General features: G+C 53.3%; 1 protein-coding gene across 1 annotated transcript in view; it reads right to left on the bottom strand.

The window, feature by feature from the left end:
* CTNNBIP1 (catenin beta interacting protein 1) overlaps positions 1-12,589 on the bottom strand; it is a 51,020-nt gene that overhangs the window by 18,098 nt on the left and 20,333 nt on the right. Inside the window, exons 2-4 of the mRNA XM_070404039.1 lie at positions 6,740-6,823; positions 1,429-1,547; positions 889-979 (exon numbers count right to left, since the gene is read on the bottom strand). Of these exons, the coding sequence (XP_070260140.1) occupies positions 889-979; positions 1,429-1,524 (187 nt within the window). The 5' untranslated portion in view covers positions 1,525-1,547; positions 6,740-6,823. The remainder of the gene's footprint in view (positions 1-888; positions 980-1,428; positions 1,548-6,739; positions 6,824-12,589) is intronic.

Genomic DNA, 12,589 nt, shown 5'->3' on the forward strand with positions numbered 1-12,589 from the left:
CCCCTCACATGGGACGTGCCACGCTGTTTTATGGCAAATAATTCAAACTAAGTGTCATAAGAACCAAAGAAAAAAACTGGAAGGAGACGCTGGCCAGGAGACTGGGCGACAGGGTCGCATAAAGCTTCCAGAAAGGAGGAGCCCCGAAAGTGCCCAGCAGCCTCCTGCTGCCCCAGGGCAGACAGTGGCGAGCCCAGTACCCAGATGAAGAATCGGGCTGCAGGTCTGCACCCAGGGCCCCTGGTAAGTGGCTGCCTGACCAAGGGCAGTAACTGTGTCCTCACCGGTTAAGTGGAAGTAATACAAATAGTAGCAATCTACACTTAAATTAAATGACGTGTATCAAGCACTTAGCACATGCCTGCTAGACAATATACTCAAATGCCACCCACTACCATGATGATGATTAGTTGATGGCACTCAAAAAAGAATGGACTCCCGGGGGCACACAGACACTTCCAGGGCCTTTGGGCCTCCCCTCTGGGCACAGCCAGGACACACCAGCCCCTGTATAGTCCGCACCCAGGCCAGGTCCTAGCACACAAGACAGGGTCACTCCCCCTGCAAAGGGTGCTGGGTGGGCAGGGGTCAGGCCAAAGGTTGAGGAATGCAACTATCAGAGCGTCTGCAGTGACAGGGGCCCCTGGACACCTCCACTTCTTGCCTCCTCCAGGCCTAGGAAGGGGTCCCGGCAGGCTGGGACCAGGCAGGGGCCCCCGGGGCTCCGGGGCTAGATGCGGCTCTGCCTGGGGCTCAGCTCTGTGGGGAAGAGGGCGCTGTGGCCCCTCCTTGTCTCTCACGGACCCCCACTGGGAGGGCTGCAGCTACGTTTTCTAAAGGAGCCTCACTGGGTGCCCTGGGAAGGGGTGGCCGCCAGGCCTCACTCACCCTGGTCGATGGAGTGCTGCGGCAGCTGGCTCAGCTGGCTGTTGACCACCCCCGCGTAGGTGCGCAGGAACTCCTCCTCGCTGGCCGTTAGCTGCAAGGGGAGAGCGGCAGGTGAGGGCGGACCATCGCTTCTGAAGGCACCTGCCACGCCTGCTTGGTCCCCAAGAGGTGCCAACTCCTTTGCTCCCTGGAGGTTTGACCCCTCCGTTCCAGAGCAAGCATCCTCCCATCCCTGAAACCTCGTGGTCCACGAGGCCTCGCCACTCAGAGCAGACCTGAGGCTGGACTCCAGGGTAGCGCAGGGCCACTGGGAAGGCGCTTCCCTCTCCGTGCCTGTCCTGCCCAGTGCCCCTGGGCACAGACTCACCCACCTGACCCAAAGGTGGGAAGATGCCCCGGCAGTGCCCCTGGAACTGCACTTCCCAGACTCAGTGCCACATGAACCAGCCACAGAGCCAAATCACAGGCTCAGCATCCCTCCCGGCCACGGCTGCTCCAGGCGGGAACTACAGCCTCTGCTCTGCCCCCTCAGGCACTCACGTTTGATCCCATCTTCCTCAGCATGAGCAGCACGCGGACCTTCTGCTGAATGTACATCTCCTCCGGACTCTTCCCGGGAGCCCCCTCGCGGTTCATCCCCTGGCCAGCTCTGGGGACTGCTGCAGAGCGAGAAGCATAGGGGGTGTCAGGACGAGACTGCCCAGGAGACAGGGAGCTTCGTGGGAGTGTCAGGCCACCCACTTTGCTGCAGGGTCTCGTTTTTGAGAGTCCAGAGTAGGTGGCGAGTTGCCTGTTCCCCCGAGACCCCACCAGCCCCTGTGTGCACAGAGCTCAGGCCAGGGAGACCGAGGAGATCCAGACTCCTGGCCAGCTCTGCCTTCTGCCATGAGAGATGGGCTGCATGCCCCCACGGTGTCCCAGGTTTTCAAAGCAAGCACCTCCACAGGAGTAGGAGGGGCACGATCAGAGGCAGCTGGCCAGGCCTCCGCTGGAGGAACTATGGGATCAGCACCCGGCCCCAAACCCCAAGGCAGCTCTCTCAGGCAGAGCCCCTGCCGAGACCAAGAGGCCAGCTCCTGGACTGGGCTCCAAGGAGTCCCTCGATGGGGACCGGCGGGCCGGGGCTCTCGGGCACCGGACCCAGGCTCACTGCCACCCCCCTCGCAGGCCCACCCACCTGTCCCAGGCCGCTCCTGCAGGCAGCAGCTGTGTCCAGGTGCAAGGGGGACCCGACCTGCAGGAAGGTCCCAGGAGAGAAGTCCCAGGGTTTCCCCTCCGGGAGAGCCAGTGGAGAGGAAGCCAGGCTGGAGGGGTTGGATTACAGATCTGTAACTCCTGGACGAGTCAGAAATAACGCGGCAGCTGGTGGGGGTGGAGCCTCGGCAGCCCAGTGCCAGGAGCAGCGCTCGGAGACCAAGGGAGCTGGGCCGGTGGGCCAAGAACACTCCTTGCACCATCCACCCATCCCTTGGGTGGCAAGCCCTGGACCAGCAGGCGCTCCCCAGCGGGGTGATCTCCTGGGGAGGCGGCTCTCTGTGCAAAGGGTGGACTCAGAAATGTGCCAGCGCCTGCACAGCTGCTTCCCTGGAGGTGCCCGTCAACTGCCCGGTCCCCATAACCTAGCAGAGCCCTGGCCCTAAAAGCCCACCCGACAGGCCAAAGGCTGGCCAGCTGGGGTTTAAGTAGCGGCCATATGCCTGATGCGACATGGTCCCCTTTCTGGACCTTCCCTTCTGCCACTAAAGCCTCAGGCTCCCTAGTCAACTGTCTACCCGCCTTCTACCTCCTCCGGGTGCAGAAAAGGGTCTAACAACCGGTCCCTGGGAAAGAGCGGTGAGGCGCCTCAACAATGGTCTCTGATGAGAGGCAGCCCCCCGCCACCCCCTGGGCCCCGTGTGCAGAGTGCAGCGGACAGCCCTAACTTCCCAGCACAGCTGAGCGGGCAAGTTGGGTTCTGGGTTTCACTTCTCACGCTGACCCCTTCTCACTGCCTTCCGCTCTCCCCCACTCCCACCCCCCGCAAGGATCTTTAGAAGAAAGCCAGAACAGATGACACCACTCCCCGACACCACAGCCTTTGCCAGAACCCCAGGAGGCCTGCACAGTCGGCCCTGCCCCTTCCCTCTCTCCCCTTGCCGCTCTGCCTTCCTGGCCCCAGTCTGGTTCTAGAACATGCCAAGAAGCCCTTTTCCCCAGCAGCCTTTGCACCGGGTGCCCCCTGGGCCTCCACTGGATTCCTTTCATCCTTCGTCTCACTCAAAGCCGCCTTCCCAGGAAGCCTTTCCTGGCAGCACAGCCAAAGCAGGGTCTGCACACCACCCCCAGCCCTTACAGCCACGTAGCCCTGGCTTGTCCCAATTTTCTGAAAGCACTTGTTGGAGCATTTGCTTGTGTCTCTTCCCAGCCTGACCGGAAGGCCAGGACACGTGTGCTTCACTCACCCTGTCCTCCTGTGCCCAGCACCAGCACCGTGCCTGGAGGAGCTTAAAGAACATGGCCCAGTGGCTGAATGCAGTATGGAGACCAGCCTGCGGTGTCTAAGCTTCCCCATCCCTCTAACATCCACACCAATTTAGGGCCAAATGTCGTGTTGAAAGAGGCCCAAGAACCAATCCAGCCTCCAGAACCAGGCTGAGCTTTCCCCGAGGACTCTTGCTCCTGAGCAGCTGGCGTGCTGTGGCCTGCCGTGTTCTCCAGAGGACATCTGAAATGCTCCAAGTTCCTCCAAACTGGGAGCGAGGCTTTCAGGATTAAATCTCCCAATCCTGTCCCGTGTCCCCAGGGCTAATATGGTCAGTTTGCTCTCTCCTTGTGAAAGACAGTGTGGAAGACATGTGACTGACCACTAGATGTCGCCACACACAAAAGAACCAGTGTTCCAGTGCCACAAGCCCTGTTCCCAAACCAACAGGCCCACCAAGCTCATGCCCACACTCTGATCCTACCCAGTGCCAGGCCCCAGAGCAAGATCCAGTTGTTCATTCAGGGGCAGTTCTTCTAGATGCTGCACATCCCAGGAGCTAGGGGTCCTGGCTTCACAGCGGGGGAGTCCCTTCCTCACTGTCCTTCCTGACAGCCACACTTCTTCCAACAGAGATGCAGGCTCAGAACCAACAGGAATGTCTGTGTGTGTGTGTGTGTGTGTGTGTGTGTGTGTGTGAGAGAGAGAGAGAGAGAGAGGTGGGGGGAGAGAGAGAGAGGTGGGGGGAAAGAGAGAGAGGGAGAGAGATTTTATTTTTCAGAATTTTGCTCTGTCCTGCACTCCTACATACAGATAGATGGGTGTTCCATCATCTTCCACCATTGTGGCCTGTCCCAAGGGACCTCCCACACTCATGCAGTGATCTAAGTGGGGGCCTCACAGGGTGTCTTGGGTACTTGAATACGTCTTTGGGGCCAGGTTACTCCCAAGTCAGCACACTTCCCTGGCAGAGACTGGTTCTTACCGTTTCTTCTTGCTTTGGGGAAAGAAGATTCCTGTTATTTCTAAAAGTTACGATCTTCCAGGATTCTTCCAGCTCTCGTATGAGCTGATCCCGCCCTGCCTCCTGACAGAGGGCACACCCAGGGCTGGATCTGGGGCAGAAGGTGGCCAATGAGCACACATTTCCACCCTTCACGATCCCATCTAAGCAGCCTAGGCCTTCACAACTCATTTAAATAATTTCCAAATAGAATCTGCAGCAAGGGTGTCAGGGAGAAGAAAATGAATAATTGAAGAGAGCAGGTCATAATAACCCAAACAACAGACATTGCAGTCGCTGGTACGCTGCAAGGATGTTAAAGTATGTTTGGATTTGGTGCCTGTCTACGCAAACACGCTGTTAAATTGTCATCACATTCTGACAAACATCAGATTAACTTCATCTGGAACTCTTATTCTCCCCTGTAGAGATCAGGAACTTGTCTCCATTAAAATGTGTTTAAATCACATAAGTCCAAACTGCAACTAATTTAGATACCAATTATTCATTCTGTGACTCAGCCATGAGGGCCACATGTAATGGTGCTTCTCACTTACGGTTTCCCGGCTAGCCCCATAAACACCCCCTCACCTAACATGGTAGCATTTCCATTCTAAATCCTAAGAAAATCTCTGCTAACTGCCCAATCAGAGACAGACTTGCTCCCTCTCTTGGAGATATAACATTCTGGAAGCACACTAGGGAAGGCATAGATGAGCTAAAGAATAGAAATGGAAATAAACAACTATTAACTACCCACATAAATAGTGAGGGAGCAGCCTGAGGCTATATATCAAGCCATAGGTAAAAGTGTCGGTGATTCCAGAAAATTACATCTGATTGGGACAAACGCAATGAACAGAAACTGAGGTACACACATTTGTTGCAGACACACAGGCATATTCATGCCCCTAACCCCCCCTCCCCCAACACACACACTCCTGTTGGTTCTAAGCCCGCATCTCTGTTGAAGGAAGGGTTGGCTGGTAACGGACAATGAGGAAGGGCTCACAGTCACAGGGAAGGATGCGAAGTGACAAATGGAGGCCGTGGCCTGAGAGGCCACATTGTGCTCCTGGGAGACATCCGGCCCAGTCTCTGCAGGGACTTAGTCTTCGAAGCAGCTGACCGCTCTTTAGAGCAGCGGTTCTCAACCTGTGAGTCGAGACCCCTTTGGAGGTCGCCTAAGACCATCGGAAAACATATATAATTACATATTGTTTTTGTGATTAATCACTATGCTTTAATTATGTTCAATTTGTAACAATGAAATTGGGGGTCACCACAACATGAGGAACTGTATTAAAGGGTCGTGGCATCAGGAAGGTTGAGAACCACTGCTTTAGAGGAATCGGGAGATGGTGCTGAGGGTCCGAGTGAGCCGGGCTGCTGGATGGTGCTTGCAGCAGTCAGACCCATCCTGATAACCTGCTCTGAAAGCTGCTGTTCTCTGACAAGCAGGCGTGGCCCTGAATACAAACACAGCTGCTTGCACTCATTTGTATTTATAAAGTGAGGCTAATGCTGCCTGAACACATTTATATGCATTGAAATAAACATTTATACCCGGGGTGATCTTGTCCCTGCTTGGAGAATCCTGGATAACCTCAGGCCGGGCCAGACAGCAGGGGCTCCTTTAGATACACAAGCCACCCCTGCTCCATGGGTCCCAACACTTGTCTTCTGTCCATTAAAAAAGATGATATATTAACTTGACCTGGTGTGGTGAACACACAATACAGTGTACAGGCGATGCGTAGCAGAATTGTGCACCTGAAATCTGTATAATTTTGTTAACCAGTGTCACCCCAATAGATTCAATAAAAAAAATAAAAAATAGCCCTACCCGGTCTGGCTCAGTGGATAGAGTGCTGGCCTGCTGACTGAAGGTTCCCTGGTTCGATTCCAGTCAAGGGCACATGCCTGGGTTGTGGGCTCGATCCCCAGTAGGGGGCATACAGGAGGCAGCCGATCAATCATTCTCTCTCATCATTGATGTTTCTCTCTCTCTCTCCCTCTCCCTTCCTCTATGAAATCAATAAAAATATATTAAAAAATTTAAAAAATTTAAAAAAGTGATATATTTTAAATGCTCACATTTGAAATTTACATTTGCATACAAATATAAAACAATGTAATTGTGCTATTCATAGAGCTTCTATAAAATATCACTTTAGAAACTACACAGGTTAACAGCCTGACAGTAACCAGCAGAGCCACACACTCACCTCAGGAATCACCCTCTGAAGGAATGAGCATTACTAGGGACAGTGGAGAAGGGAAATGAGATGCACTCACTTCGCGCTCAGCCTTGAGCCTGAACCCAAGGGCCCTCCCAACACTGATCTAAAGCCACGTCCCCAGACATCCTTCCCCTGGGTCCTTACCTGCTTCTGGAAATTAACTTCAGGCAAACAGGCGCTCAGCTGAGGCGGGCGGGCTGCGGCCGGGAGAAATAGGAAGGTGCGGCCCTGTGGAAACAACATAGGTCATGGGAGGAGCCAGGAGGGCCCAACGGCTGCCTGTCGGAGTCCAACCTGGAGCACACGCCCTTGCTGACAGATACCGGGCCGAGAGCGGGAAGCTCATGGCAACGGCTCTGCCGCAGTCCAGAAATACCTGTGTGTCTGGCCAGCCCAGGGGCCTGCACCAACACCTCTGGGATGAGGTGCTGACTGCGGCTGTGCGCGCTGTCATTTCCCACTAAAGCAGGTCAGCACACACCCTCCTCCCCCTGAGTTAGTCACCAAGTCCAACTGAAGCTGTGCTGGGACCACAGTGAGTCACTCCAGGGCAGCTGACCGGCAAGTCCCACACCCGCACACGAAGGTGCACCCTCCAAACCGAACCTGAGTCGGGCACAGGCACCTGGGCGCTCCCCCTCCTCTGTGCCCGGCGTGCATTGTGTCAGTGCTTGGTATATGGAAGCATAAACACACACACAACACAGTTGCAGATAACTTACAACCTACTCGCCTGGCCACAAAACCGCGTGTGCCAAACACACCTCTTCCAGGAATCAGAGAACACGGTCTTCTTGTCTTTTGTCTCCCACACTCCACTCATCGCCCAGGCCCTTTGCAGGTTATTAACAGAAGCAGGGACCGAGGCCAACAGGTGGGAGACACAAGGGGACAGGCAGGGGTCACCCGGGAGACTTGCCCTCGGGCCGCCACCTGGTCACCTCCTCCGCTGTGGCGCACAGACCTCAGCACCGGGGTTCAAGGTGGCCTCCCGGCTCAGCCCTGCAGTGAGGACAGGGGTCCGAGGATGACACTTTGAGAAACCTGTTCCAAGGGCAGGTACAGGACCAAGGGAGCTTTGAAACCCTGTGTCTTCCACGATTTCTGCAAAGAAAGCTGCTCGCTCACCCGAGGGGCCGAGGGAAACGTGTTTTCCGTAGAAAGTGAGATTTCAGAAGCCGCCCCTACAGGTAGACATGTCTCTGCCCTCTGGGTCTCTGTTCTGTGTATCCCTTCAACTACCGATGGCCCTGGGATGGAGGAGCCATCCCCCTCAGACTCCGCTGTGGGAACAGACATTTATAGCAACTAATTGCTTTTACTCCTCTGGATATCAAAGCACCCAAATACCAAGGGCCCTGGGGAACTTTCACCCACGTCCCCACATTCCTTCAAAACGAGATGAAAAGAGACACCTTCCCCCACTTCTGAGGGGCTTTCCTTTCTTCACCGACCACAACAGCCATTAGCCTCCTCCTGTCTACAGCAAGCATGTCAAACTCAAAGGCTGACACGGGCCAAATAAACAAGGTTGAAGTGTATGTGGGCCACAGAAAAAGAAAAGCTTCCATCTTCATAGAAACGTAGGTTTATTTTGATAGAGACATGCTGAATACAAAGGCTGAAATAAATGAGTCATCGTTAACATAAAATAATAGAACATTTCAATAAAATTAATATTTTTTCTTGAACATTAACTTACCAGACACTGAATAATTGCACAAATTAATAAGTGTAATGCAAATAAACCTATTTTTCTTATTCTCTGAAAGCAAAATATTTCCTGTTGCTCACACCAAACACGTCAGTACAAGACTAATGACGTGGCAATCGACTGCTAAAATATTTGCTGCTAGTATTAGTGGAGAGAAATGGTGCAATGCAACACGATTATAGTAATCAGTCATTAGCGAACAGTGTAGTTCATCATTAATAATTATGTATAACAGGATATTGTAAAAATTAAGTGACGAAATTTTTATTAAAACGTTTCTTACATACTGTTATATTGGCTGGGCCGCAAAAATATTCATTGTGGGCCGCATGGGACCCTCGGGCCACGAGTTTGACATGCTTGGTCTACAGGGCTCAGCCCTTCCAAGGAGCAGAGAGGAGCTTGGTGTTCGTGATTTTAAGGGGAAGGCAGCAAAGGCATGGTGTTCCTGGTGGGACTGTCCCGCTGTTCTACACCCCATTTTATGTGTTCCCAATTTACAGAGCAGGACAGCAGGGCCCGGAGCCTGAGGACCCCAGAGCCAGTGGAAGGCAGGAGCCATGCTCGGGGGCTGGGTTCTGCTTTCAGCTCTGCTCTGTCGCTGCTGAGCTGTGCAGCCTGAGGTCGGTCACTGCCCCGTGGGCCCTGCATTTTGCCATTTGTGGAAAGGAAAACAGGACCTCTACCATGTCCTCACTCGGGTACACCCAATCAGGGCTGGCTTCGTGGGCATGAGGCCTGGGCAGTTAGAAGGGCCTCACCTTGGGTTTAAGCTCTGCTGTCCCTGTCTTGAAATTCCTAATATTTTTTGGTCCCACAAGCTATATGGCTGGACTGGAATGAGAAAAAGGAAGTCACAGCGCTCTCCAACTGCCCAGGGCCCCACAACCTGAAGTAGACCCGGCATGGATGCAGGAAGGATTTGTGTCCGCAGCCCCGCGTCAGCCCTAAGAGCGGGATGCAGAGCGGGGCTATGACACTGAGCCTGCCTTCCCGGGGGGGACCAAATGACCGAGGAAACCGAACTACACAAGGTGAACAAAAAACAATACAAACAATACGGATAACCAGCCTAAAAGGTACAGCAGGTTAAGACACAACATCCAGCGCGCCAGCTGCTGTGCCAGTGCCTCCCCGAGCAGCTGTGAGGCAGGAGGAAAAGACCTGGACCCAGTGTGAGAAGTGGCAGAGTAAGGGCATGTGCAAAGCTCTGCGAGGACACAGAGGAGGAGGGACTACCTGCAAAGAGCTCTGGGGAGAAGACACGGAGCTGGGTCTTGAAGGATGAATAGGAGTTTGCTGGTAGAGAAGAAGGGCAAGGGCATGACAGGCACAGGGAACAGACATTCTCCGAACAAACAATTACTGAGCATCTTTAACGGCCAGGCCCTGTGCTGGGCACGAAGATACACAGGTGAGCAAAGCAGTTATGATCCACTGGGAGGAGTGGCTCCCAGGGAGTGGGGCAGACGGATGTTAATCAAGTCACACCCGGAGGTGCCTCCTCAGACACTGATAAATGACACAAACTTCTGAGGGGGAGCTGGGTTGGGGGCCACTTCTGTGCTCCGGGGCACGTGTCACTGTCCTGCAGCAGGAAGAGACCGGGCCTTGGGAGAACTGGAGGAAGGTGTGGCTGAGGCCTCGAGAGCTGGCGCTGGACGGCGGGGTGGTGGGGTGGGGGGGGTCTCTGAGAGGTGGGGAGAGGTGCTCGACAGTGGGGAGTCAGGGAGACTCTGACTTTATAAGACCAGCAAGGTGTGGCGCGGACCAGAGCCTGGAGCAGAGCTGGAGGGGACAGCCCCCTGGGCCAGGTGAGAGCTGGGCTTGGGCTGGGAGGGACAGGGAAGGGGACACTTTGGCAGGTGGAACCGTATCACTGTGACTATCTGCGGGACAGAGTCAAATGTGGGGACCAACCAGATCCTAGGGCACTTCTGGGAGACACAGCGCACTGGATGAGTGGAGGGGGTTGGGGGGCATATTTCGGAAGAAGGGGCGACCTAAGTGAACGTGAAGAAGTGGCATCCTGGCAATGCCACTTACCAGCTGTGTGGCCTAGGGAACGCATTCATTTCTTTATTCAATCAGTAAGTTTATTGAGCACCTACTATGTGTATTGGGATACATCAGCAAAAAAAGAAACAGTCAAAAATCCCTACATACAAACAAATAAAAAATAACAATGGGTAAATGATTAAAAACCGAGCCGGGGGAGGGGAAACAGGAGTGTGGGCGGTCGGGTTGGGCCTCCCTGAGCAAAGCCATGAAGGAGGTGAGGGAGCGTGCTGTGGGAATCCTGGAGCAGAGCTGGGTGGAGCCCCGGTGGGGGATTGGGGTGTGTTCAGGGAGCAGCAAGAAAGGCCGTGGGGGAAGCAGGAGGCAGTGAGGGAAGCGAGTAAGGGGACAGGGCAGGAGGCCAGGAGGCCAGGAGGCCTCTGTGAGAACCCGACCTTGACCTCTAAGAAAGGGCAGCCACTGTGGCCTGGTCTGACCACCCCAACGTGAAAATGGAGAAGAGACTGAGGGGTGAGAGCAGAAGTGGGAGACCAGTAAGGAGGCCGTGGTAGAAATTCAGGCAAAAGGCAGGCGGTGGCAGTGGGGCCGGAGTGCACAGGACGTCAGGAAGGCCGGGGGCACAGTGTGGAGTGTGAGAGGAGGGAGGTGTGATGGTGACTCCCAGGTGTGTGGGCTGAGCAACTGAAGGTGGGGGTTCCTATCAACCAAGAAGGGGGAGACACAGTGGAGCAGTGTTGGGGAGAGACCAGGAGTTAAACTTTAGACAGCTTAGAGCCTTCCCATCTCTAAGCCTCAGTCTCCTTATCTATAGAATGGGGGCATCAATGACACCTGCCTCAAGTGCTGGCTGAAAATTAAGTGGGATAACAAGTAAAGAAAGCACTGGGCATAGTGCCTGGGACACCCAATAAATATTAGTCACTATTACTAGTGATGGCAACAACGACAATGTAAGTAAATGACATTTTCATTGCAGGATGGGGGTCAAATTAAACAAAAATAAGAATTCAAAGGTGTAAAATACCCCAGCTTCCTTTTCTCCCCTTCCTTCCCAGTTCTCCCATCAGCTCCCAACTAGCTCAAAGGAATGCTAAGGGGTGAAGAGCTACGGGGGGAGGGGCGGGGACAGGACTCCCTTCCATGTTTTCTACCTGCTGGCCCGGATCGCTGGTTTCTCGGCCTTGGGCACTACGAACACTTTGGACCGGATCACTGACTATTGTATAGGTAGGATATTGAGCAGCACCCCAGGCCCTACCTCACACAGTCATGTTTCAGTCAGTGACAGACCCATATACAACAGTGGTCCCACAAGAGTATAATAGAGCTAAACTATTCCAGCTGTCTAGTGAATCACAGTCCTTGTAATTACACAAATGCCACTGTGTTACAAAAGCCTAGAGAACTCAGTACAGTGACATGCTGTCCAGCTCGCAGCCCAGGAGCTGTGGGGGAAGAGCGTGTCACCTCCAAATGTGTCTGTTTGGCGCGAGGACTATTTAGGCTGGTTAGCTTTAAGAAACAGGAACAGGGAGAAGCTCATGTATAGGGTGTCCCAAAATTCACGCAAGATTTGAATTTTGCGTGAGCATTAACAACAACAACAAAAAATAAAAGTCTAATTTTACTTGGTTTATTGAATCAGATTCTAATATCTGTTGCCCTTTGATTTCAATCCCTTCAATTTGATAAGCATTACCAAGTACCAATTATGGCCCGGGAGCAGGGACAATGAAGACCAATGAAGACCACGGCTTTGCGTATGTGCCAGCAAAGCCGTGGAGGCCATTTACCCGATGTGCTATTCCGTACATAACCCTATACTGTATACTTTATGAATCAATAAAAAATTTACAATTTTTAATTATAAACCTGTGTTTTCTATCAAAATTAATTCTTGCGTGAATTTTGGGACACCCTTTAGAAGTAGAAGCTCCTCTTTATAAAATGCATTTGCAGGTGTAAGGGAGTCTCCATCTGTACCAGGAACTGGGGATGACCTTGCCTCCAGAAACTCTTAGTGCGGAACTTAAATCGGCATCGCAACCTTACCCCGGTTTACTGTGCTTCTCCTGGAACTGCCCACAACGGACTCCCCACGCCCCCCGCCCCTTCTTTCATCTTCCGCTGAAGATGGTATTTGAGGTGATGGCTTCCACCATTTGCGTTGAGTTACTCAGCCTTCCTGGGTCTCTCCCATGTATACAGGAAATACACGTTATTAAAGTTGTCTGTTTTTCTCCTGTTAATCTGACTTTATT

This window comes from Myotis yumanensis, unplaced genomic scaffold (assembly GCF_028538775.1).
Source record: "Myotis yumanensis isolate MYYU_CA2020_CCGP unplaced genomic scaffold, mMyoYum1.0.hap1 SCAF_2, whole genome shotgun sequence".
Taxonomy (NCBI): domain Eukaryota; kingdom Metazoa; phylum Chordata; class Mammalia; order Chiroptera; family Vespertilionidae; genus Myotis; species Myotis yumanensis.